Raw genomic sequence first — 27,410 nt, 5'->3', positions numbered from 1 at the left:
GCTTAGATCTGGTGGCTGTGTTTTCAAGTAGGCCCATTATCTTCTCCTGTCAAGCCACTTTGCTCACAATATTGCTATTTTAGAAGTCAACTTTCTCACTAGAAGAAGCTGGAAGGGGAAAAGCCATACCCTTTGCCATATAAGATGTTTAAAATTTTCAGTTGTGTTTTTTTATAAAAAGGGGAAATAAGAAAACGGACCATATTATGATGCTCTACCATTTTTCTTACATTGAAAGATTTTAACATCTTATCAGTTTGGGTAATCAAATAGTTTATAATAGTCACAAATAAACCCTAGATGTTTTTAGACTGAGGCCACTGAAATTTTAGGTAACCTGCCTAATGTATATATCTAGCTCACACTTTTCAATTCTATAGATTTCTCCTCTAAACCACCCACATCCTCGTGTATTTCACTACAAAACTAAGAGGAAATTAATACTTTCTTTCCTTCTTCTTATCCTACATATCTTCAAGACCATTTCTTGTTGCATCTGCTCTACAGAAGTATCGGTGGCTGCGGTATTTTAGCATGATCTCTTGTTTCTGAGTGATAGCATTTTTAGTATATACTATTCATTTTATATTAAACAGCTACTGCTCTAAGACACCTCTTCTGTTGCTTTCTATTATTGAACAATTGCTATTTAACTTTCTACATACATATGTCTTTTCTCCTCAGCTGGATTACTGACTCCTTGGAGTTGGTACTTTTCAATATAATACTTTTTTCTGTTTTCCACAGTACCTAACACAATGCTGTGTGTATTAAAAGTGTTTAAATTCTTGTTAATTAATGAAAGAAGCTAAATCCCCAGTATATCTGGATGGGCAAAGACTTCTTTATATATAAATTTGTTTTACTATATTAACTAACTTAGTCATTGTTTTCTGGAAACTGTAATCAAAAAGAAACAGGAGAAAGAGATTACTGCTCAGTTTTTCTAGAGTATGACTTAATTTAAGTTTAACTTTAGGGCTCAATGAGGGTTTTTTTGGGTCACATTTGATATAAATATTTTTTTAAAAACTTAATTTTGAGTATCATTCACTTTCAGAATGATATACTTAGTACCTGTCCTTCCAGATTGAGCAGTTTAATGCTGAAGAGGAGGCATTTGGTTGGCTACCCTCAGTATATCCTCAACGGAAAAAAATCCAAGATGGCTTGAACCCTTATCTTCGTCTCTATGAAACTGCTGTTGAATTTAGCAACAAATATAGAGGATGGACGGAAGGACCGTATCACAAGGTGAATCCAGATCAAGTAGAAACAGATGTTGGAAATTACTGGAGAGGACTATATAAGCTGGAGAAAATCTTCCATGATTCTCCGAATGCACTGGCAATAACAAAAAAAGTCAGAGCAAAGGTGGAAGATTTCAAGCAGCACATTCCTCTCATTCAAGTGATCTGTAACCCTGGTTTGCGCCCCAGGCACTGGGAGGCCATGTCCAGCATTGTTGGTTACCCTCTGCAGCCAGCAGATGATTCCACTATCTTCTCCTTTTTAGACATGGATCTGGAACCATATTTAGATAGGTTTGAAGGTATTAGTGAAGCAGCTAGCAAAGAATATTCTCTTGAAAAGGCCATGGAGAAGATGATTAATGAGTGGGATGCAATGGAATTTGTCATTCTTCCTTATAGAGAAACTGGGACATTTATTTTGTCATCAGTTGATGAAATTCAGATGTTATTGGATGACCACATTATTAAGACACAAACTATGCGAGGATCTCCATTCATTAAGCCTTATGAAAGACAAATGAGGTAAAGTTTATATTTATATGATAATGTTTATACTACGTTACTAAAATCATTTGTATGTAATATACAGTTCTTTTTGAATATTGATTCTGCATTTCATAGTTAACATTTTAAATAGTTCCTGGTAAGGAATGAGAACCTCTGTTGCCTTTGGAAGGGCGCTGATCCTTTTGCTATCATCTACATTCATAACAGAGGTAGCGGACCATCTGCCTCCAGATATTCATTTTTATTGCCTACAATCTGATTTTATGTATTTGACTCAAAAATAATTTTGAATCTATGAACATAGTTTATAGAATGTATAGATTATAAAACTGAAAATAATGTCGTTTTCCAAATATACTAATTCTTTTCTTGTAGATGATCCTTGAAAGTCTATTGTAATTTCAACTCCTATGCATGAATGATGGCTGGATAAGTGCAAAAAATGAAACTATGATTCTAGTCTGAAATTTTAAGCATCTGACACAGCCGATTAAATTAAACCCTTATCCTGTCAGTTTTTTCAATTTTTGTAATTTGTATTAAGCAGTTTATATTTTACCTTAAAAAAGAGAGTGAGTCTAAATCAGACTACCATCCTCAGTGTGAATTCCTACAGTAAGGGCAGGCTGTCGGCCTCTGGTTGGTGGTGATTATCCTAAACTTGCGCCTGCTCCGGCGTTGGCTCGGTCTCTGGTTGCTCTGCCTCCTGCCCGGCTTGCTCCCATGTGCTCATCAAGAGTAGTTTCTGAGCTACTCTGAAAGTGGTATATCTAGATTCTATTTTTAACAGCTATGCATGAGATCATTAGTGGGAAATGTTCTGCATCAGTCAGGGATTCGATGGAGAAAGAGGAAAGAGCACCAGCAGAAAGCAAAGGTGTTCATTTCTTCTTGTGAGAAGACGTAAAACAAATTCATTGATAAACATAGAAAGGAAAGTATTTTAGAAAGGCATTTGGAAATGCCTGGTGACTTTTAGAGCTCCTATTTACATTTCTTGGTTTTAACAATGTAAAATTACAGATCACCACTTGTAAAAGATGAGTAATGTGTTAATATGCCCAGAAAGCTCGCCTATCTCTAAGTTCTGCTGCCATTAACCAATCATTTTTCTTTATGGCTTTGTTATCTCCTGTAGCATAGTGGTTACAGCTGTCTGGGTTCAACTCTGGCTCTAACGTTTATTAGCTGGGTGAACTGGAACCTGGTACTTACCTCTATATGCCTTAGTCTCCCCATTGTAAATAGATATTATAGTGGACCCTACCTCATAGGGTTGTTGTGAGGATGGAGCAAATACATACAGAAACCTTAGAACTGTGCTTGTGAAATTGTTAGTTTATGCTGTAATTATAATATTTATTCTTGAGAAAATTGTCATTATTTTTGTTTTCCATATTTAGAAATAAACTGATAACCTATTGTAAATTCAAAAATATTTCCTTCTCATGAATGCCACACTAGTGTATTTAGAATTATGTAGATTTTCTTTAAGTACCAGTTACATATTATCAATTGAAATATTTTATTCTGGAAATGAAGCCTTTATGGGCCCACGTTTTAAAAAAAGAAGAATGTTAAAGGAAATGAGTCTTGGATATAACTACCTTTCCTAAGAAGTTCAGAGTGCTCTTCATTGAGAACTGTTACTGAGAATGATTACTGTCTCCAGAATTTCATTTCTCAATTTGTACCCTCCAGCCGTGGAATTGGATTGCAGAAAGGTTTATTGTTATGACGTATACAGAAACTAACCCATTTGCGGATAGGTATATCTTAACATGTATGTCTGTAAAAGCATGTGTTGATGCTATTGTTTTAAAACAAATTTGTGGGGCCGGCCCCGTGGCTTAGCGGGTAAGTGCGCGCGCTCCGCTGCTGGCGGCCCGGGTTTGGATCCTGGGCGCACACCACTTCTCCGGCCATGCTGAGGCCGCGTCCCACATGCAGCGGCTAGAAGGATGTGCAGCTATGACATACAACTATCTACTGGGGCTTTGGCGGGAAAAAAATAAAAAAATCTTTAAAAAAAAAAATAAAACAAATTTGTGGAACAAATGTAGTGATTTATCTTTGAATGAAGTTAGATCAATGGAAATTGGAATAACAAGATTGCATAAAGATTGACAGTCTAGTCACGGTTTTGAGTTTTGTCATCTGAAACATTGCTTGGTTTGCTGTTGATAAGAGCCACTGTGTTTTGCTTCTCAGAGAATGGGAGGGCAAGCTCCTGCTGCTTCAGGAGATTCTGGATGAATGGCTCAAGGTCCAGGCCACGTGGCTGTATTTGGAGCCCATTTTCAGTTCTCCGGACATTATGTCTCAAATGCCCGAGGAAGGCAGACGGTTTACAGCTGTGGATAAAACATGGAGAGATATAATGAAAAATGTCGTACAAGTAGGTAAAACTCTCTGAGAATGTGATGATTTGGTTGAACTGACGTGATTTTTGTTTTCAAAACAATCCAAATAAGCCATTGTCTTTTTCCCACATAGGTCCTCTTTTCAGGTATTATTTTAGAATTCCAGGAGCAAGGAATGTCAAAGGCAAAGTAGATATTTTCTCCTGACTACTTCTTGAGGTCCAAATTGAATTTGCATTATTTAATGACATTTGGTTCTGTTAGTGGTTCTGACCGGGTGCTCTCGCTGAAAGACACTGCACTTAGTGCTTGCTGTGCCCTTCCAGTCTCTGGCCCCTGGTTATGGGCTGCCCCATGTTGCAGGGGAAACACGTCAGCGTGCCAGCCGCTCAGTCAGCAAGCTTCTCTGTAGGGACCTAAAACAAGATGAGTTGTAAAGATAACTAGATCTAAAGAGCCCAATAAATACAAACAGAAGGCAACCAATCAATATGCAAATACTGTGGAGGAGAACTTATAGTGTAAGTTAAGGAGGGAATTTAATAAAAACCAGTAACACTAAAATAGGTATGATTTTTGTTCAATTCCAAAGTCATTTATTTACTATCTGCAAGGCATGGTTTGTGTGTTATTGGAAGTTAAGATTAAAATAGAAGAAATATTAGTTATTAAATTATATCATTAAATGAATGTAAACTTCACCATTGGTTTTTTGATCAAATACAGTACTGTAAGATAGGAAGAGTATTATCTTAAAATTTTCCTACCCTAAAATAGAAATATGTGTATTTTCATTATTTAAACTTTGAAAGTTGTGATTTTAACCCTAAATACTGGTAATACTGTATCAACATCAACTGTATGATTTGATAGGAAAATATTCAGAAATATGGACATGGGTTTATTTATTTAATAAGATTATTTCATTTTATGTAATAATACTTGAAACAAATCTCTGTATAAATGAAACTTTAGTAAAATTAATCATACTGGAATTCTATATTTAAAGGACCTATTGTTGAGTCACTTTGTGATGCATTTAATCATCTCTAATTAATTTATTTTATAAATGTAGCCTTTCGTATATTGTTTCCTTACAACAGGGCAAAACCTTTATATGTATATATTTTCGTTTGGAAAGGGATGAAGTAGAATTTTTTTGTTGCCCAAAAAAGCAAAAAGTAGTTGCTTGTATTCTCTTACTTAATATTATTTTAAAAATTAATAAAAAAGAATTTCTTTTTTTGGTATTTGATCAAAATACTCTTCAAAATCCCACATTGCTAAGGAAATTTGGTAGCTATTTCAATGCCTAGAAAAGGGCAGCTATGCTGGGACAAGTAGATGAAGGAGGCGATTTTCAATTCTATAAAACTGCTGAATTAAGAACAAACAAACAAAAACACATTACTTACGCTCGTTCCCGAATAAGCAGTTTTCTTTGGGTGACGATTTACTTTTCTGTAAGACTTGATTGTCTTTCTCAGCTGGCTTTACATTTTCTTTTTCTCAATATGTTAGTATTCAGGACAGCTTTTATCCACCATCTCCAAAGCTTTGAAAATAAACATGTATCTGTATCTAATGACATGACTCGTGTCATAGAGGCCACTGGATTAAGTGCTTGGTACAAGAAGCCATCACTTTCAGTCTTAGGGGTTCCTAATAAAGGTTCTGTTAGAACTATGCCAAGAGAAAAGGCTCAGAGGTTAAAAATAGAATGTAAATGATATTGTTGATATAACTGGCTTGGTTGAAGTGTCTTGGTTCCTTGAGGTATAAACATGAAATAATTTTGATTTGGACCTGCTACCAACTATGTTTGGCCAACTATGCTTTTCACTAGGAGAGGCTCCCCTTTGACCTTTCAGTCTAATCTCAGAATGTTTCAATCACTGTTGGTTATTAGGATAGTTTTGTTTATGAAGACATAGCTGTGCCTGTTTTAAACCTGAATCTTGTGTTCTACTCGGAGCTCTTCTCCCCACAGCGCAGGTAAACCTGAGGCTCCAGTGGTGGGAGCTGTGGGGACTGCCCTCCCACACTACTTATCTCCTTCCTATGCTTATCGCCTGGTGCCAGGACAGAGAAAAGGAGAAAAGAAGGAGGGAGGGAGGGATGGGGAGAATAATAGGAAGAGAGAGAAGGAGAGAGAAGGAGAGCGAGAGGTAGAGAGCATTTACTGATGTAACTGATCCAGCCCAGTTGGCCGTTGTTTTTGTCGGTAGTCATAAGGTGGACAGCCTCCTGTCAGTGGTGTCCCGCACTGGCCTGTACTGTTGAATGTCACACCTAGTCTAGCTTTTTGACCAATTGTGGACGGATGAAGTCCATAGATTGACTGAGTGCGGACAGGTGAAGACCTCGACAAGATCTAGCTGCTGAGCGACTCTATCTTGAACATCTGCCCCAGGTTTGGTCATCCTCTGCAAGATTTGACTGCATCTTCAAACTGACTTACCGATGATGGCTTTTGCCACATTCCTCTCGTGTGTGTCTCCTTGCCCCATGCTACAGCAGTATTTCACCAGTCTGTAGCCATTAATTTCACCTAGGGTCTGCAGAAAGGTGGGGTCCATCTTCAGTACCTCTTAGTAACCTTGAGCACATGGTCCTGGCCCCTTCTTTGCCTCATCACCCCACCACACCATCTTCTGCCAGGGTTCTTTCCTGCTCTGGTAGCACTGGAGCGGGTCAGCAGACTTCCAGTTGGGGAAGATGTTAGTCTCCTCTCTTTACAGACACTTGAAAGCATTCTAGGCACTGTCTTGGGCCCCCTCCCTAAGACTCAGGGATAGGAACCAGTTAATTGCCCACCATTTGAAAGTGAAATAAGTGGACAATCTTTTTTCGTGTATACTGCACTCACTCCCAGACTTGACTTTTGACCCACACAAGTCTTCTTTTGTATTCCATACAAGGCAAAAGAAGGCGCTCTTGAATCTCTCCCCAAACCTTTTCCTCTTGTAGCCTAACCCCATCTGAGGAAATATAAACACCATTCTCCCTGTTACTCAGGCCAAAAACTTAGGAGTTGTTCTTTATTTTTATTTTTCCCTTTACTATATTAAATATGATCATTTGGTACCAAGCATCTCACTTGTTTCTAGTGAGCTGGAAAGCTAAAAACCACATCTCCCAGACTCCTTAGCATCTAAGTTTCTGGAATTGAATTAGATTTTGACAATTAGATACATTCATTTGGGATTTGGAAGGCATAAGGTAAGCAGTGGCCATCTTCTTGCTGTTTTAGCCATTTCTGTTGTCAAGCAAGATTACGGACACATGACTTTTTTTTCTTTTCCAACAGAACTTCAATGTCTGGTCACCAGTTTTATTGGTATTTAGAGGCAGTGATGATGGTGGCTTCCTGATCCCACTCTGTGATCCCTAGAATCACAACCACCATGGTGTGTTCTTGAACACAGTAGTTCCAGTGGTGGTAGCCTTTGGTGCTGATTGGGACAGAGGAGGTAACACTCCTGGAAGGTCAGTTCCACAGTGTTCTAGGAGTCTCTCCTGGAAGCCTACCCTGGAGTGTGCTCCCTGAGGTCTTCCAATGATTTTGTAATCAATTCCCTATGTTACGTTTCTTTTTTGCTTAATGTACCTAGAAGGATTCTGCACCAAACTCAGAATAAATATACCAGAACCTCAAGGATGGGGTCTAGGATTGTTTATATGACTCAGTTGGGTTTAAGGGTAGTGAAGATCTAGTTACCATTTGAAAATGGAACACTGTGTGGTACTTGGCATGCAGTGCAAAAATCATTAAGTTAAATTATGCTCTTGGTCTCTTGGAATAAAGAGTGTATTTTACAGGCAATGCTTTGGTGGACCAAGTGCTGCTGGAATAGGTCAATATGGTAGGAATTTGAAATACAAGGGATGTGAGATGGGCTTAATTCTTTCAAAAGCACTGGAGAAATTAAAGAAAGAAATAGCATAATTCAGAATTTTAAATTCTCTACTCAAGACATGGTCAGAGGACTGAGGAGGTTCTGTGATTGCCCTTAAAGAGCCCCTTATTTCTCATAGCTACAACTTTGACAGAGCCAAAAATGAGTTATAGAGTCTGACCCAATGGGTTGCCAAATTACAATGTAATTTAATTCACAGCCTTGCCGAATCTGTTATATGAAAGGTAGTTTACTTATTGGGGAAGAATGGGGTGATGAGAACTGGGAATGGGGACATCTGGGTGGATTTGATTGACTCTGGGTAGCCTGACCCTCACACTGCTGAGCCTCCCTTGCCAGAAGCCTTGGCAGAAGCCTGAGAAATATGGGAGGCAAGGTATTGTAATGGTGCTTGTCTAGAAAGGAAGGAACTCAAATTAGATGTGGTCAAATGTATTGATGTGAATGCGCTTATTAGAGATCCTGGGTTCAATGTGCTAGTCAAGGAGATGTGAGTGGTACTTGCTTTTTTGACCAAAACCTGGCTTCTATGATGTCCTACCTAAAAGAAGTTGAAATGCCAGAAAATTCTTGATATGATTTAAAGAAATTAGAGACTACTTTACAGATGTTTCTGCAAAATATAATTGTACCATCCAGAAGCGGAAACTACAGCTTCACTTAGGGGTGGCCTTAAAAGGCGGCAGGAAGGGAATCCTTCTAGTGGGCACAACTTCAAGGAATATGTTAGTTTGTTTTTTTAACCTTGGCTAGAAAGAGAGATGGTCAGAAGTGTGGATCTACATCTGACCCCAGAGTCAGAAGTGTGGATCTACATGGATCATGGTCAGTAGCAAACAGTTTGGCTGCATGATCAAAAACTTAGAAGAAAGAAGATTGAAGGATTGGTAAAGAGGAGGTCTGGGGAAGAAGTAGAAGGGATCACAGAATAGACTAGAATATGAGCGTATTTGTGTTCCATGTAAATGTTTAATAAAAGACCAGCACTGCAAAAGGAGGCACTTCATAATGTACTTGACCAGTTGATCTATTTTGTGAATGTCAACCAGCATATGCCAGTGTATGCACAGTGAGTGACGAATAGAATAATCGTGGAATATGTTGTCCAAACTGAGGAACTTTTGAGAGTTAAAGCAAATAATAAGCCAAGAGAACAAGCATAACCAGAACTATCCTCATCAAATTGGGATATATGATCACTCTAGCTATGAACAAAGAAGTAGTGATGGCAGAGATGGGAATTATGGAAGGACTTATCATCGTGGACGGCCATTCACCAACACTGCTGAGGGTCCAAGCTGCCAACAGCAGAAACTAACATACTGCTTCTGATACGGCACCACACCTGAAGGGACCAGGCAGCCGTTTATCCATTGGAATTGAATCCACTGGACGTCTTTCAACATAGAAGGGGGCAGTGATTTGTCTGCACCAGATGGGTTTTTCCTTTCTCATCTCAAGCTGCTAACACTGTCATTCATTGACTTACTAAGCAACTTGCTCATTGTCACAGTTTCCACACAACATTGCTTCTGCTAAGGAACTCACATTACAAGGGAAATGAGGCAATTGACTGACACTCGTAAGATTTACAGGTCCTAATGTGAGCGTTGGCCTTACAAAAAGTGGAATGGCTCACATTGAAGGCTCAGGTGCTGTACCGGCGGGAAGACAGTAGTTGGTGAGTTTGGGGCACTTTTCTAGAGGATACATAGCGTATGTTCTCAAACAGCTCCAAATGTATGGTTTCTCCCATAGGCAGCGACCATGGGTCTGGGAATTAAGAAGTGAAAATGAGTGACACTTCTCACCAATTCACCCAGGAAGCTACTCACAAGAATTTTGCTTCCCAATTTTTGGTTTTGCTAGTTGAGATGTCTTAGTGTCCAGGGAGAACTACTTCTCTGTGTGGGGACATATCAAGGATTTCATGGAATGGGAAGTTCTTGATCTGCTCACTCCACCCTTTTACCTCTTTGTTCTTAGAACTTTCCACCTTAATTCCTCTATTCCAGCCATGCTGGCTTCCTTTTTTTTTTTTCAATCACCCATGCCAAACACACCCTGACTGGAGCCTTTGCACTGACTGGACCGTCTTCCTGAAATGCTGTACGTCCAAATACCTGCAGAGCTCATTAATGCCTTTGCTTCCTTGAAGTCTTTTCTCGAATGTCTCCTCTATAAAGAGGCTCGCACTGAGCACTGTGTTCAAAATCAAAACCTGCCTTTGCCTTCCCGGTGCTCCCAACCCCCCTTTTCTTGTTTGTAGCATCTATAACTTTATAAATTACTAGGTGATATATGAATTATTATGTTTATTTATCATCGTCTCCCCATGAAGGCTGGGATCCTTGTCTCTTTTTTCACTGTTGTTGCCAAGCACTAAGAACAATGCCTGATGAGTAGCCGGCCCTCAGTAAATATTTGTTGAGTGACTGAATGAATACTTGAGATTGATCCTTGAATTATTGCTAGTTCTAAGGATTCTGAGTTTATTCTGAAAAACCTTCTCTGAAAATTCAATTTTAGGTAAGTGGGCCCTAAGATCTGGATTAATTCTATCAGCATCTTGGTCTTGAAAGAATTTCTATTCCTGGTGAGGTCAGAGGATCTCAAAGCTGTAAAGGGCTTAAAGGTCTACACAGGGAACCCACATTTCCTTTCTTAGCGCTTAAAGGTTTAATGAGGATCTTACCAGTTTTCTGTTGTTTGGAGATTTCTGATTAGGAAGTTTATGCTTCTGAAGTTTACTGAACCGGCTTGAGCGTAACTCCATTATGTGTATGAAACTGTACTTTCTGTGAAGCTTCCTGGCAGCCGTCATTAGAATGCTCTCTCCATAGACCCAAATTAAGTTTCAGGCCCCTGATACCACAGGCTTTTGGCTTAGAAATGTAAATCAACCAGGAGATTGTCATTAGAGCTGATGGGAGTGTGATACTTGTGAAGCAAAAGAAGACACATAAAATTTGTAAAATTATTTCTTTAACCAAAAAATATAACAGTTAGTAATTCCTCTTCTTCTCCTCCAGAAAACAGAAAAGTAATTAAAGTGTCAAGGGAGTCATACTAAGTTTCAAATTTCTGATAGTTTCCTGGTGTAATGTTGTGATGTCCTGAGAACATAGCTAATAAGTAGCAGCCTGGTACCACACCGAGGGTTGTACTCTTCTTGAGTTCTGTGTGTCTACAGGCCTAACTCATCCTGCATTTGCTCAAGCATTCAATGTTTATGGGAATGCCTACTCTGTACCAGGATTTTATGGCAATGCTTAAAGGGACTTAAAGCCAGTTTTCTTTTACTATGATAAATATCTTACCTGAAGGATGACAGATTATAAAATGTTCATTTTAACTCCATGAAACTGATGGAGTGATGTAAGTGCCTCGTTCCCTCCTCCCCCCAGATAGTATCTGTCTGTCTGTCTCTCTCTCTCTCAGAAATGCTCATGGAAGGGAAAATGAAAACAGTAGTTTCTAGTATGTGAGTTCCATATGTGACGCACCATATTAGGTGCGTCAAATTGTTGTCTAATTTGTCCTCATGACAACTTTGAGTGAGGGCTCTTATCCCCATTTTAAAGATAAGAAAATAGAGACTCAGGTTAAATAAATGATCCAGGGTCACCCAGGTCATAAAGAGGGGTGTGGGTTAGAAACAGGGCTGTGCTTCCTTTACCTGATGCAGTCTCTGTTGTGTCCCCTTACCACAGAAGAGAGTGAAGGTAGTTTAGTTTCCAGTCATGAGATGATTACTTTTATATATTTTTTCGTTAAGTCTATACACAAAGGTATGTAGATTATTGCCTGTATTCATTTAGACCTGGCATATTTGACTAAGACTCATTGAGCTAATCTAGTTAAATAGATTTGACCACAGGAATTCAATTTAAAAATTTTACTTGAATGCTGTTTTTCCAGAGATATTTAATTGTAACATTTAAGGAAAGAAATATGAACTATTGTTTTAAATAACTGAATTTTTTTAGCTTTCAAATCTCAGATCCAAAACAGCAACATTACAATAAATTCTTTGGCGAGAATAAGACAAATATTGTTAATTTGTGAAAGGAGTTTTTCACATTTATTGGCAACCATTCAGCTTTTTGTTTTCAGCAAAGAAAGGCATACGTTTCCAGAAGGTGGCACTCTAAGAACACCATTTGGTTTTTGGATTTAGGAGTACATGAGTTCTACTCTATCCTTTATTGAATGAATTACACATTTAAATTATGACCTGAGTCTCTGTCATGCTTTTTTGTGTATGCATTTTAAAAAATATTTATTTAAAACATAAAAATGTTAGGAAATATAATAAAATCCCTTTTAAAAATTGTGTTCCTTTAAAGATAAATTAATCTAATCATATGTTACATATTTCATATGAACCTTATTTTATTAAGAAAACAAGTATTAATGATAATTATTTTGTTCTTTGAGTAAATTGCTGTTTCCAAGTTATGTTGTTATAATTCAAAACAAAGCAGAAAACTGTATCTATCAATCATTTTCAGCCGCATTCTAAGTATATTTAACAAAAACATATTTTAGAGACTCCTGCAATAGAAGTAAAATTTCTATATGAAACAATTTACAGCTGACATTTTTGGTTGATCTCTCAGTCATGGCTGAATACCAAAAATAAGTTTCGTTAGTTAATCTTGAAATTCATGTTTAATTTTGAACAATGTTCTCTTGATTTAATTTCATATAAATTTTCTAAAATGCCCTATCACTTATTTAATAAATGTGCTGGTGTGTTCTCATGACGTTTAGTATTTGGTCTGGTGATCAAAATCTCTAATGTGTTTTAGCACCTCTTTCTTTTTTAATTTTATTTATTTCTTTTTGTCCCCCAAAGCCCCAGTAGATAGTTATACGTCATAGTTGCTGTATGTGGGACACGGCCTCAGCATGGCGGGAGAAGTGGTGCGTTGGTGCGCGCCGGGGATCCGAACCTGGGTCACCAGCAGCGGAGCGCGCGCACTTAACCGCTAAGCCACGGGGCCGGCCCTAGCACCTCTTTGTAACACCTGTAAGCTTATTTAGTAAAGAACTTTTCTTATTTTGTCATTGGTGTCAGTGGTGAACACTGAGTCTGGAATTATGAGACCAGGACTAGACCCAGATGACATCAATCATGTGTTAAGGAAAAAAAAAAAAGTAAAAAGAATTTTATTTCAACTATATTTAGATTGTATTTTAACATGTATTTCTCAAGATTTTCATAAACCCAGTGATTACTTGTATGGATATTTTCAGAAATCAATAAACGATTTACTTTTTAAAAATATCAGTTCTTAAGATCAGCTTTTGGTTATAATTCTTATTTTGAATCCCACAGCACAAAAGAAAGCTCTTTTTTAAATACTTGATTATATTTGAATCACTTTAAAGCAAACGACTCACAGTGGTGCTTTCCTGTGATAGAATGTTCAGAAATCTGTGCCATCGAGGTAGAACAGCTCTAGTCTCTAGAGAGTTCAGGAAGAACACACCTTGAACCTAAGTCCTTCAGCAAGCAGAGTGCTGTAATGGAGTTGCAAAAGGGGTTCTCTGCAGCGTGCCATCTCTATTGAAAACTCCTTCCTCACCACCCTGAACTCTTACTTTTTCATCTACAGTTATAAAACAGGGATCGTGTTATTTTATTATAGTTGATGACAATAATAATAAAATAATAGTTATAATGATGGCTTATCTTTTTAGAGTACTTTTCCTCAAAGAATACAAGACAAACGTATCTCATACTATTTTGTTTCCCCCTGTCCTTCTTGCGAGTTCAAACAGTGTCCTCTCTCTCTCTCTCTCATTTTCTGTCTCTGATGTGACTTTTACATAATTAAAGAGGCTGGTTTGGGGCGGCCCCGTGGCTTAGCGGTTAAGTGCGCGTGCTCCGCTACTGGTGGCCCAGGTTCGGATCCCGGGTTTGCACTGACGCACCACTTGTCCGGCCACGCTGAGGCCACGTCCCACGTACAGCAACTAGAAGGATGTGCAGCTATGACATACAACTATCTACTGGGGCTTTGGGGAGAAAAAGGAGGAGGATTGGCAATACATGTTAGCTCAGGGCTGATTTTCCTCACAAAAATTAAAAAAAAAAAAAAAAAGAGGCTGGTTAGACCTAGAATATGCAAAATTACTTTTTAAAAGTAAACATTCACTTTAAATTTTGTATAACCTTTGTTTAAAAACATGCAATCTCAAATATAATATGAATATAAAGTTAGTATCTAATATTTTTGAGTTGAGTGTTTTCTCTTTTATTTTTAGGATAAACACGTTCTGACAGTTGTAACTATTGAGAAAATGCTGGAAAGGCTGAAAAAGTCTAATGAACTTTTGGAACTCATTCTTAAAGGACTTAATGAATATTTGGAAAAGAAACGTCTCTTCTTCCCCAGATTTTTTTTCTTGTCTAATGATGAACTTCTTGAGATACTGTCTGAGACTAAAGATCCCACTAGGTAAGGAACTTACATATATTACACGTGGCTAAAGTTATCTGCTTAAATTTAATGTTTAGAATAAGGCAGAACGTAAATAAATACATATAATTATGTTTATGTAATAACTTTTCAAAACTGTTCTCAATATTATCAGTAATCAACTTGAAATAATTATTAAAAACATAAGTAATATCATTGAATGACATTTTTCCAAATTTGGTGGATCTTGGAGTGGATGTCTTATTTTAGCACATATTCTCTTAAGATTTTTCAGAACACCTCCCTCTTCTAATTACATTCAGAATAAAAATCAGTACCCTCGGTGGCTTGCAATGACCTGCACGGGTGGTCTCCCATTCTCCTGTCTGTTCATCTCCCACTGGTTTCCTTCTTGCTCACTCTGCTACAGTCCTTGCAAGTCCCCCATAAAGGGCAGCCTCATCCCTCAGCGTACTGTTCTCTGTGCCTAGGATGCTCCTCACCCAGATATCCATAAGACTTCACTCACCTCCTGTAGGTCTTTGTGGAAACCTGCTCAACCATCTGCCAGTCAGGAGGCCTTCCTTGACCACTTTATTTAAAATGGCAGCCCCTTCCAGCACTCCCTTGCCACCTTTCCTGGATTGTCTTCTCTACCTTATTCCCCTTCGGTATACTTTTTATCGTCTGGCTTACTCTATAATGTGCTTATTTGTTCACTGTTTGATTTCCTCTAGCAGAATATAAGCTCCATGATTAAGTGCTCAATTAATCCATGATCTCTCCAAGCAGAGATTTTTGACTGTTTCTTTCCCCCAATGCTGATTCCTCATTCCTTAGAAGAGTGTCTGGTATATAGCAGACAGTGAATAGATATTTGTTAAACAAATTTAATTTTGTGTTTTATGCCTTCAAAATAGGAGACAAATAATCCAGACAAAAATATAAATTTAGGCTCAGATTTCCATTTGAGTTTTTATACTCTGCTTCTGTTTTGCACCTTTGAATGATGAATTCAATTGGTTATTGGTGATGTGCCCAAAGTGAGGGGTTTAGTCAGTTCCATCTGTATTACAACAAATAGACTGAAGTTGAGTACCTTCAAAGCAGTTGACTTAGTAAACTGTAAAGTACTGAACGCACTGAACTCAGCTCATAATTTGCAAGCTGTCTCTGAAGGTCCCAGTTGAAATGGCTCCTTTTGTGCATTTGAAGATTCTTCAGGTTAGTGTATTACCTGTTAGTCAAGATTGGTTTGCTCCTTATGTTACTTTTAACATCTTTCAGTTGAGTGTGCTGGAAACAAAGCCTCGTGGACGTCTCCTCTGTAGCTCTTATTATAATTGTAATTTCACACATTTTTTGTGATTTTCAATTAATGATGACCTCCCACTGGACTGTGTAATCCATGCATTCAGGGAGTGTGTCTTTTTTTTTTTTTTTCCCTCAGCATTTCATCTCCAGCAACGTCTAGCAGGGGCCTAACACATCATGCACATTTATGAATTTTGAATGAAGATTGGTGCACAAAGAATACTGATACTTAAGGAATTGCTTTCATTTGGTTAATTCTCTTACACGTTTTTTTTCCTGACAGGGTGCAACCTCACTTGAAGAAATGTTTTGAAGGAATTGCAAAAGTAGAATTTACAGAAACTTTAGACATTACTCACATGAAGAGTAGTGAAGGAGAGGTTGTGGAACTCGTGGAGACCATTTCAACAGCCAAAGCCAGAGGTCAAGTGGAGAAGTGGTTGGTTGAGTTAGAGAGAATTATGATTAAGTCCATCCACAAGGTAGCCAGCTATATTTATTATTATTTCTAGTAAAGATGATAGAATATTAATGTATCGTTGATAAATGCACTGTTATTTAGACAGAAATTGAGTCATGAATTACCAATTTGATTGTAATAGCTTGAAGGCAAAGATATGGTCTATGGTATTAATTTTGTGGTGACTCACTTGAAAAGGGGGCAAAATACCATCCATATTACAGAAAACTTGAGCTTTAGTCACGAGTCTGTCTCATTTCTTGCAGCCGCATGCCAGTGCTTTCATCATTAATTAAACACACTTTGGTCTACACAGTTTGTCTTTAGTCTTGCCTTGGAAGCACCACTCTACAGTTTCACATCAGTCTCCTTGACGTGTATGTTTCTATGGTGAATCCTTTTGTTCTGTGTATATATAAAATATGTACCAAAATGTTAGAAAATCAGAAGTACTTCCTACAATTAATGGTAACCTCACATTTTCCACATCTTATAAAACATATTATCAACTCAATCACTTGTAATTATTTTTGTTAGTAGAAAATTTCAAGTCATGGCAACAGATAGAGATTAATTGAGCACTTAAATTCATTTTTTACTATAAGGTGGACTTAGCATTCAAGTTCCTCATCAAGAATAAAAATCATAATTGAGCAGGGGAGCATGAGGGCAAGAATAAGAAGGAAAGATGGTATCAGGTCCTAATCAATAAGAGTTTTCATTACTTTTTCAGATTCTCTCATACATGATTGACAAAATTCATTGAAATCTAGGTGTTTAATGTGCGTAATATGTCTTAATCCTTCTTTTTCTTAAATATAGTTTTAATATCTGCCTGCTTAATATTTTTCCAATAGATGGAAAATCTTTTGGATAGTTTCCCATTTCTTATCATAGATTAAATTATAATAAATATCCTTATGCATATAGCTAGTTTCTTTGATTGAATTATTTATTTTCTTATGATTACTTCTTATATGTAGGACCACTGGGCTAAAGAGGTTAAGCTTTCATAGGCATTGATAAGTATTGACAAAGAGCATCCCCATTTATGCAGCTGTTAACAATACAGATGAATTCTGCTTTGACCACTACTTAGCAGCATTGAATTGGGTGACGTGGTTTGTTTATTGATGTATACAGTGGTAATTCATTATTTTGCATATATATGATACTATTTCAACTATTCTTTTAATTTTGTCAAAGTGCTTAGAGAAAATATTTTGGTTGCCATTTCAGAGTATTAAGATGGGGCGGCAAGAAATTGTGTAGGAAACATTGTCCCCAAATGTTCATGTGTAAATTTGTGTTAGTGAAATATGCAAGAAAATGCATGTAAAATATTACAAATAGGAGATATATGTGTTACTTACTCTGTTCTGCTATATGTATTTGCATGCCTGAAAGGCTACTGCATGCCTAAATTAAGTGAATTTTGTGTCAATATTGCAAATAATAAAAAAATCGTGTTCTTGGCACATTTGCCAATGTAGCTTGCTACCCCCAAATATAGTTATTATATATACTATATATAGTATATACATAGTATATAAATATAGTATATATATACACATACACACACATATATACACATACACATGGACATATATACATATGGCATACATAGATATAATATGTTTTACATACAATATTGTAGAACTTTACGTAATGATATTTCTCCTCATCCAGCTGTATAGAAATCTGTGATTTAGATTTTAATGTCTTTCTCTTGTTCTCTCCACAGTGTTCTTCTAGAACATGTATTTATTCCATCCTTGACATTTCTCCACTGTACCTTCTATTCTTTTCTATGTTTCTCCCATCTCTCAGTTGCTCATTTTCACCTGCCCTTTCTTGTGGCTTCTTCTGGCCTTTTAAATCTTCTTTATTATCAATAGCCAACACTGCCCTTCATCTCTTTTCAGCTCTATAAATATCCTAGCTAGACTAGAAATTCAGAAAGGTTCACCCATCCTTACATATTTCTCAGAAAAATCTAATTTTGATAATCTTTTCTGAAATTCAGATATTAAAGTGGGTATCACCTCACAGATGATGTTATTATTTTTGGTTGATACATATAATAGATTAGAATGTTTCCCACTTATGGCTGATAGAGAAAGTGGGTATATCAATCCACTGAAAACATATGTAGCAAAGTACATGAATTAGACTTCCTGACTTACAGCTCTCAACTCTCTGTGAATGAATTATACATCCATCCCTGTCATCACTGCCTTGGGCATCAAACTATAGGATGAGAGGCAGTGAGGTCTGGAAACACAGGGGGAGCTTCAGAGGAATTGCCTGAGTGTGCATGTACACGTACAGATGGCTAAGTGGAGATCTGATTAGCTTCAGAGAAAATTATTATCTATGAATTCGATGAATCCCATTTTAGAATTATTTGAATTTACGTTTTGCAATAAAATTGCTTGTGCTTGTTCAATCCAAATGTATCTAGGATGTCTTTGGCTACAGTTGGTCAAATAAATATTTGATATAATGTGGTTCACACAAATTGGTTGTGTATCAGCAAAATAAAATGCTATGTAATATATTTGTTTTACTTACAGGTATATGAATAAACTTGAATTTAAATAGTCTCATCACTTGCTTCGAATCTCCATAATTGGCTAAGATGTTGTAAAAGGTTGAGCATTATGAGTTCATCTGTTTAGGAGTTTAGCTCTTCATTGTACAGCTCATTCAAGTAAAGTGTGAAACTGTTCATCTGTAGCATTTTCCTTTTCAATCAGGTAATTGGAATTGCAATTTTTGCCTATACACAATATGAACGAATTGACTGGGTAAAGGATTGGCCTGGACAGACAGTTCTCTGTGTATCTCAAACCTTTTGGACAACAGAAGTACAAACAGCTATTTCAAAGGGGCAAGAGGTAAGCTTTTATTACCCCCATGTTTTCCAGCATTTTTTCAATAGTTATTATTGCCAGAATACACTTATTCTAAAAAATAAAACAAAGACAATCCACTCAAAAAGTCAGGAGTACTTGAGCCTCAATCTTGTTATTATATACATTTTTGTGCTTTTAAAAACAGAATGATAATAGGACTGAGAAACTTCCTAAACTCAGGAAGATTAGGAGGAAAGAATATAATATAATTCTCTTTTATGCCTTGAGTAAAACTACCCTATGAAGGCCAGGTATCAGTTGACTTATTTTGACTATTTTTATTTTTAGTGTAGTGATTTTGAATAAATAGTTGTTAACATTTTGAAGATACTTAAGTTTAAATATTCTAATATATTAGATATATGAATTTAATAATATTATTAATTGGATTGCCATTATTAATTAAAAACAGAAAGTACATTCAATGCAACATTCCTATCCTTGAGATAGGATTTCAAGCAGGTCAACTTTCACTTGACCAAGGAACCAATTGGAATCTAGCAATTGTAGATCTTTTGTTTAAAGCCATGAGTTTTAAATATATTTTTGACATGGAATTCAATATTATCGTCTTTAACTCTAAGGTGTTGTTGAACAGTGGTGAGTGTTGGGGTTTGAGAGAGACTCGTATGCTCTGTAAGCAGGCAGATCCCAAAGAGGAAGGAGCTGAGTGACACATGCTTAGTTTACTGCAGCTTACCAGCAGGTCACTGCTTACTCCTCTATGGGAAGGGATAAGGGCATAGGGCAGGAAGTCGAGGATTTTCAGGAAAGAGTCTTTCTTCATGGACACCAGAGCACTGGGGAATGAGGGTTTCCCTAACAGCCGTAAGCCCTTGGAGTTACTTCTGGGCTCTTGGCTGTCTGGACCCCTGTGCTTTTTTCCTCAGTGGGTCCAGAGAATTCATCTTGTCATTTCATTTTTAAGCTACCACTCACCAACCTCCCCAGACAGGGGGATTCCTCCATTGCCAGTGTGGGCTACTGGGGGACATGTAGCCTCCTGAATCTCCCTTCTTGCCTGCTGGCCCCCCAAACCACCATACCAACTTTATCACTCACCGATGTGAGGAAATAGTCTGGAGGGAACAAAGAAGCAAATGTGAGCAAATCAGACAAATTTGTAGACATCTTCCCAATTTCTTCAGTTTAAATGTGGTGTTTATCAAACCTCTACGTTTCTGTCAAAACCACATTTTTCTCTGGTCCTACTCCAAGCAGGCTGGGAAAGGCGGGAGTTGAGGTAGATCATCAAAGTGTAAATTACAGTCCTTTCATGCTTCCACTTATCTCTCAAGCATAATTTGAATCTCAAGGGACATACAATTTAGGTCACTCCCATTTCAATGTATCCTCTGCTCAAAACTATCTGCCTATAATTCTTGCCATATTGCATACAGATACAAATAGTTTTTTTGGTTTACAACAGTATCCACTGACACTGAGATGGAGTTATTTATTTACTATTCCTTTATTAGTCTATTCAATTTCTTTTCAAATCACGTAATATGGTGCAGGTATAGAGGCATTCATAGAGAAAGCCAAAATGGGAATCCATCCTATAATAGCAACATGTTATACTGTCACACTCCCAGAGGAGCTGTTCATCTCAGGATCTGTGTTTCCATTTATTTATTCAGTGAATGTTGATTGTGGAACTACTCCATATGAAGCATTACAGGGGCTAAAAAATGAATGAAAGAATCACCGCTGTCACATAGCTTGGAATATTGCAAATATTGATGTGATTTTGAGTCAGTATATCATTGTATATATGTGGAAGGATCTAAGTATGATAAAAATATTTGATTACAGATAAGGTTTATTTTGACTGAATATAATAGTTGTTACCTTCAGATTCATTAGCTCACTGTACAGAATGGTTTACAAGGAATAAAACGTAACAAAAAAACTATTAATATCATGATTTTTTCAGCCTAGCTAATCTGAATTCTCATTATTTGTATAATATAGTTCCTAAAGAACTCAGTTTATCACAAGTTTGAAGCTAAATTTTAGTTCCAAATCTGTTTTTCTAGTATAGGAAAATACATCCTACTAGTGTAAATAGTAAGAAATTCTAATGGACATATAATTTGTACTGTCAGGTCCAAACATTAAATTTTTACTTTATATCTTGTTTTGACCTACAGAATGTGAGAACTGGTAAGACTCTCAGAGATCTTGACTTTTACTGAAGAGGAAACTAAGATGCACCAACTGGCGTAGCTTGTGTTCCTAGAATCAAAACTGTTTTTACCGATTTATATATTCAATATACTTAAATTCACTAATTGGCTCCAAGAATTTAAACACCATAATAACCGTAAGGTTATTTAAACATGAGTGGGACAGAAGTTTATTTTTCACTACTTAAGAAGCAAATTAATGGTAATTAATCATGTAAATAATATAAAGGAAATAGTGTTCAAGCACCAAACCTTTGAAAAACATGACTTCCTTAAAAATAAAATTAAAAAAAAGCTAAAATATTTTAAGGAATAAGAAAAGTGTCCCTTAGAGAAACAATTCTCAATCCTCAACTCTATCCTTTAAACTTTTTCTCATTCTTGGTCCTCACTTTTAGTTTCATTGCTGTCCTTACCTGGCCCTAAAGGAGTAAAATAAACCCATTGGTGCACAATGTTTATTAAATATTATCAGAGTGAAGAAGGCGACCACATCAGCCTGCTGGAGCATATCGACACTTCCCTTAAGCATAGCAGTTTTCATTGATTCTAATTTGATTTTCATAAACCTTGTTCTCTTTTTTACCTTACTAATTAGATTTACCCACCAGAAAAGAAATCCTGAAGCAAGCCTGGTCCTTAGAACTGGCATTAGCTCACCATCAACTAAAATGTTAGATGTTTTGTTTATTAGAATCATTACATTTCGAGTGACACAGATCCTACTCAGAAAGCTTACACAAGAGCACTAGAAGGACTCTTGGGATCCAAGGAGGAGAGTCAGAATCAGGCTCTTAGGGCTTCCTTGCTGCTGCAGTTTCTCTTTCATTGTCTGTCTTTCATCTCTACTGGTCTCTGGCAGGCTTTATTCTGCAGTGGGGGTGGAGGCTTGCAGTAGTTCAGATTGGCATACTCAGAGGCTCTACCAAGCCTAGTGAAAGGCACTTTTTTCTCTATCTGTATAGCAGTCCCTGGGAAGAACTATGATTGGCTCTGGTTGGGTCACACATCCCCTCCTTCATGTTGCCATGGAGATGGGGCAATATGATTGACAGCTCACCAGAACCACAGAGCTTAGAGGAGTAGAAATAGGAGAGGAAAGGATGTTGGATAGACACAAACCATGTATGTCCACTGTATCTGGCCAGATTGGGTTTGTCCACCTAATACCTTTGTAATAAGAAAAACTGATTATTTTTATATCCTATGGAAAACTGATAAAAATGAAGAGACTACTCTGTATACATGCTAGTTCAAGACGGTTTTGTTCAAAAGGATTCTGATCACATTGAGTAACCGTATCTTATTTTCTTTCAGGCTCTTGAGCAATACTTGGAAAAATGTAACAGACAAATTGATGATATTGTTACCTTGGTCCGTGGCAAATTGTCCAAGCAGAATCGTGTTACTCTGGGAGCCCTCGTGGTGCTGGATGTCCATGCTAGAGATGTCCTCACATCACTTGTTAACAAAAAAGTTAATGATGACGCTGATTTCGAATGGTTAAGTCAGCTTAGGTACTATTGGCAAGTAAGTGATATCACTGAATGTTATTACACAGCAATTTCAGCTCAGAGCTTTTTAATTTGTGCTGGCTTGCTCACATGGGATAGAATCAGTAATATAGGATTTTTTGCTGATCGCTGACTATACCCAAACAAGCATTCTCCAGATTGAAGATTAAGGCAGCCAAAAACTATATCTATATCATCCGTACAAAAATTATATCTATATCCAAATCCATATCAAAATGCATAGTTATATAGAAATATATATATAGACACACACAAATTATGAGTAATTATAAAAAAACTACTCATTTGAAATGAATCATTATGCTTGCTGAATCTACAAAATGTTGGAACTAGTCAGTTTAAAACTGTGTTTTTAGATTCCTGATACATCTAAAGAATGTATGAATCAGACTGTTTTAGTCTGATTTAGTGATTAAAGTTCCCTTTTGTTGATCAACTGAAGGAACTAGAAACATGATCCGGAAGGAAGGTTTTATCAGGGCATCCAGGTGGATGGTGATGGCAGCTACCATTGAGAGGGCAGGAGGAGCAGGAACAGTTAGTACAGTGGACAAGGCCGGGTCTGTTGAGAGTGGGAAGAGAGAGCTGATGACTGGATATGGACTTGAAAGTTCTCGTCATGTTTGCTTTTGTGAAAGGCTTGGGAGATACAGGGTGGGAGGAGAGGAGAAACAAGAACCAGAAACCTGCAAAACCATGTGAGAGGCGGTGTGTATAGTGGTTAGGAGCTCAGTCTGTGGAATCATTGTTTTACATGCCAGATCCTCCCTTTACCAGATGTACGACTCAGACAAGTTACTTACTCTCTTTAAGCATCAGTTTCCTTATCTGTAAAATGATGATAATTATAATATCCACTCTATAGTGAGAACAAATTGAATAGATGATTGAAAATATAGGAGAATAATGAACTATCAGAAAGAGAAATTAAGAAAATAATCTCATTTACAATTGCATCAAAAAGAATAAAATACCTAGGAATAAATTTAACCAAGGAAGTGAAAGACTTGTACTGAAAACTAGAAGATATTGATGAAATAAATTGAAGAAGACACAAATAAATGGAAAGATATTCCATGGTCATTGATTGGAAGAATTAATATTGTTAAAATGTCCACACTGCCCAAAGCAATCTACAGATTCAATGCAATCTCTATCAAAATTCCAATGGCATTTTTCACAGAAATAGAACAATCCATCCTAAAATTTGTATGGAACCACAAAAGACCCCAAATAGCCAAAGCAGTCTTCATATAGAAGAGCAAAGCTGGAGGCATCACACTCCCTGATTTCAAGCCATGCTACAAAGCTATAGTAATGAAAACAGCATGGTATTGGCATGAAAACAGACACATAGAACACAGAATACAGAGCCCAGAAATAAACCCACACATATATGGCCAATTAATTTACGACAAAGGATCCAAAAATATACATTGGGGAAAGGACAGTCTTCAATAAATGGTGTTGGGAAAACTGGATAACCACATGCAAAAGAATGAAAGTGGACCACTATGTTCTACCACACACAAATATTCACTCAAAATGGATTAAAGACTTGAATGTAAGACCTGAAACCATAAAACTCTTGGAAGAAAACATAGGTGCTAAGCTCCTTGACATCAATCTTGGCAATGATTTTTTGGATTTGGCACCAAAACAAAGATAGCAAAAGCAAAAATAAACAAGTGGGACTGTATCAAACTAAAAAGCTTCTACACAGCAAAGGAAACCATCAGCAAAATGAAAAGGCAACCTACTGAGTGGGAGAAAACATTTGCAAATCATATATCTGATAAGGGTTAATATCCAAAATATATAAAGAACTCATACAGCTCCATAGCGGGAAAAAAAAAAAAAAAAAAAAAACGAAAAATCTGATTTAAAAATGGGCAGAGGATTTGAATAGACTTTTTCCCAAACAAGTCATACAGATGGCAAACAGGTACATGAAAAGATGTTTAGCATCACTAATTATCAGGGAAACGCAAATCAGAATTACAATGAGATATCACCTAACACATGTTAGAATGGCTATTATCAAAAAGACAAGAGATAATTGCTGGTGAGGATGTGGAGAAAAGGGAACCCTTGTGCACTGTCCGCGAGAATGTAAATTGGTGCAGCCACTACAGAAAACAGTATGGATGGTCTTCAAAAAATGAAAAATAGAACTACCGTATGATCCAACAATTCTACCTCTGGGTATTTATCCAAAGAAAACAAAAACATTAACTTGAAAAGATATATGTACTCACATGTTCATTGCAGAATTATTCACAATAGCCAAGATATGGAAACAACCTAAATGTCCATCAATGGATGGATAAAAAAAATGTGGTATATACACACAATGGAATATTATTCAGCCATAAAAAATGAAATCTTGCCATATTTGCAACAACATGGGTGGGTCTTGAGGACATTATGCTAAGTGAAATAAGTCACACAGAGAAAGACAAATACTATATGATCTCACTTGTATGTGGGATCTAAAAAAAAAAAAAAAACAAGCTCATAGATACAGAGAACAGATTGGTGATTGCCAGAGGCTGGGGGAGGTGGGGAGGATGAGAGTGAGGAGAAATGAGTGAAGAGAGTCAAAAGGTACAAACTTCCAGTTATAAAATAAGTCATGGAGATGTAATGTAAAGCATGGCGACTATAGTTAATAATACTGTATTGCATATTTGAAAGTTGCTGAGACAGTAGATCTTAAAAGTTCTTATCACAAGAAATAAAAATCTGTAACTATCTATGGTGATGGATGTTAACTAGACTTATTGTGGTGATCATTTTGCAATATACACAAATATTGAATTATTATATTGTACACCTTAAACTGATATAGTGTATGTCAATTTTACCTTAATTTAAAAAAAAAGTGTTAGCTAGTAAAAAAAAAAAGAAAGAAAGAAAGAAAAGAAAATATAGGAGAGATAAGAAACAAATATATTTTCCAAAGATAGTATATGGGAAAAATGGAAGCCAGTGACTTCAATTACTTATCCAAGGAAATTAGATATTGAATTCTTCTACTGAATTAAATGATGTCTGAAAAGTGAATTTTAAAGGTCATGTTTAAACATGGCTATTATGTATTAAAGAACTTGAGATTTCATATTATCTAAAATTTTATTATTTAAGCTAACTTCATTTTATCTGATTTATCCTAGGAAAATCATTTAGAAACAAAGATGATCAATGCTGGTTTACGATATGGATATGAGTACCTGGGTAATTCCCCTAGGCTGGTTATTACTCCCCTCACTGACCGATGTTACAGGTACACTCATTAATTTAAGGATCTATTGGAAACCACTCTAACTCACCCCTAGACCACTAATTTCTTTAAAAGTACCAAATTGTCCTCCACCTGGTAAACGTATCCTATGTTATCTTTTCCTGCACGTTTAATTCTCCTCTCAGTTTGATCTTCAATTTCTTTCTCTGCTGGCTTCTTCCTTTCAGCTCTGGAGCTCTAAGTATTATCGTGCATTGCTGTTTTTCACATTGTTCATTTCTCCTTTCTTCTTGGAACTTTCTGACTCTTCCTTTTGGATCATTTGAGGCATGCTGTTCCTTTCCCTGATACAGAATTTTCTAGAATTCTGTTTTCATGTGGTGTTTGGTCTCACGCTTCACGGCTCCCTGAATGTTTGCATCCACTCTCAGGCTTTAACAGCCGCCGTCCTGAAGATCCCCAGATCTGTACCCGCAGCCAAGGACTCTCCCGTAAGCTTTCACCACACGTGTGCCCGCTGGATGGCTCCATTAGATTTCTCATAGGTATTTACAGTTACATTTTTTTATCGTCTTTCTGAATAATAAAAGGGCTTTAATTACTTTAACTCCAAGTTACCATCTCCCATATTCCAAATTATTGTCAAATACTAAATTAAACTTTTTTTTTCGTTTTCTTCCAAAAAATTAGTCATTTTACCTAGTTTATTGACTAAACCAGTCTCAGGATGCAAGCAAAAGCAATTTTATTCTTTCTTATCACTGTCCTTTTAAACTTACTCTATAATATTTTTCCCCATTCCTGGATGAAATCTAGGATAGATTCTCTAGTCTGTCTGGTTTCTCTAAGATATTAATGAACAGTGTTATTTTATTCAGATGTTAAAAGTCCACTTAAGGGGCCAGCCCAGTGGCATAGTGGTTAAGTTCACACGCTCCGATTCGGCGCCCAGGGTTCACCGGCGTGGACCTACACACCACTCATCCAGCCATGCTGTGGTGGCATCCCACATACGAAATAGAGGAAGACTGGCGACAGATGGTAGCTCAGGGCCCATCTCCCTCACCAGAAAAAAAAAAGTCCGCTTAAGTCTAATATCAAAGTTAATATCTTTCATCCAATTTGCAACTTCCCTTCTCCCCCAGCTGGAGCCTGACTCAAGCTCAGGGCCTGCATTTGGGAAGGTAAACGTGCTCAATCTTTGGTCATTTTTATCCCTGTCTTCCGCATCCATCCCTCAATAGCTTATTTTTTTGGCTCCTCCAGTGTTGGTGGT

General features: G+C 37.0%; 1 protein-coding gene across 1 annotated transcript in view; it reads left to right on the top strand.

The window, feature by feature from the left end:
- Positions 1 to 27,410, top strand: part of DNAH7 (dynein axonemal heavy chain 7) — a 224,376-nt gene that overhangs the window by 57,176 nt on the left and 139,790 nt on the right. Inside the window, exons 18-24 of the mRNA XM_058548598.1 lie at positions 1,090 to 1,775; positions 3,972 to 4,158; positions 14,320 to 14,513; positions 16,072 to 16,270; positions 19,008 to 19,148; positions 22,673 to 22,885; positions 26,067 to 26,176. Of these exons, the coding sequence (XP_058404581.1) occupies positions 1,090 to 1,775; positions 3,972 to 4,158; positions 14,320 to 14,513; positions 16,072 to 16,270; positions 19,008 to 19,148; positions 22,673 to 22,885; positions 26,067 to 26,176 (1,730 nt within the window). The remainder of the gene's footprint in view (positions 1 to 1,089; positions 1,776 to 3,971; positions 4,159 to 14,319; positions 14,514 to 16,071; positions 16,271 to 19,007; positions 19,149 to 22,672; positions 22,886 to 26,066; positions 26,177 to 27,410) is intronic.

The sequence above is a fragment of the Diceros bicornis genome, chromosome 10 (assembly GCF_020826845.1).
Source record: "Diceros bicornis minor isolate mBicDic1 chromosome 10, mDicBic1.mat.cur, whole genome shotgun sequence".
NCBI classification, from domain to species: Eukaryota; Metazoa; Chordata; class Mammalia; order Perissodactyla; family Rhinocerotidae; genus Diceros; species Diceros bicornis.
Note: the sequence above shows the minus strand (reverse complement) of the source record. Positions and strands in the feature narration are given on the sequence as shown.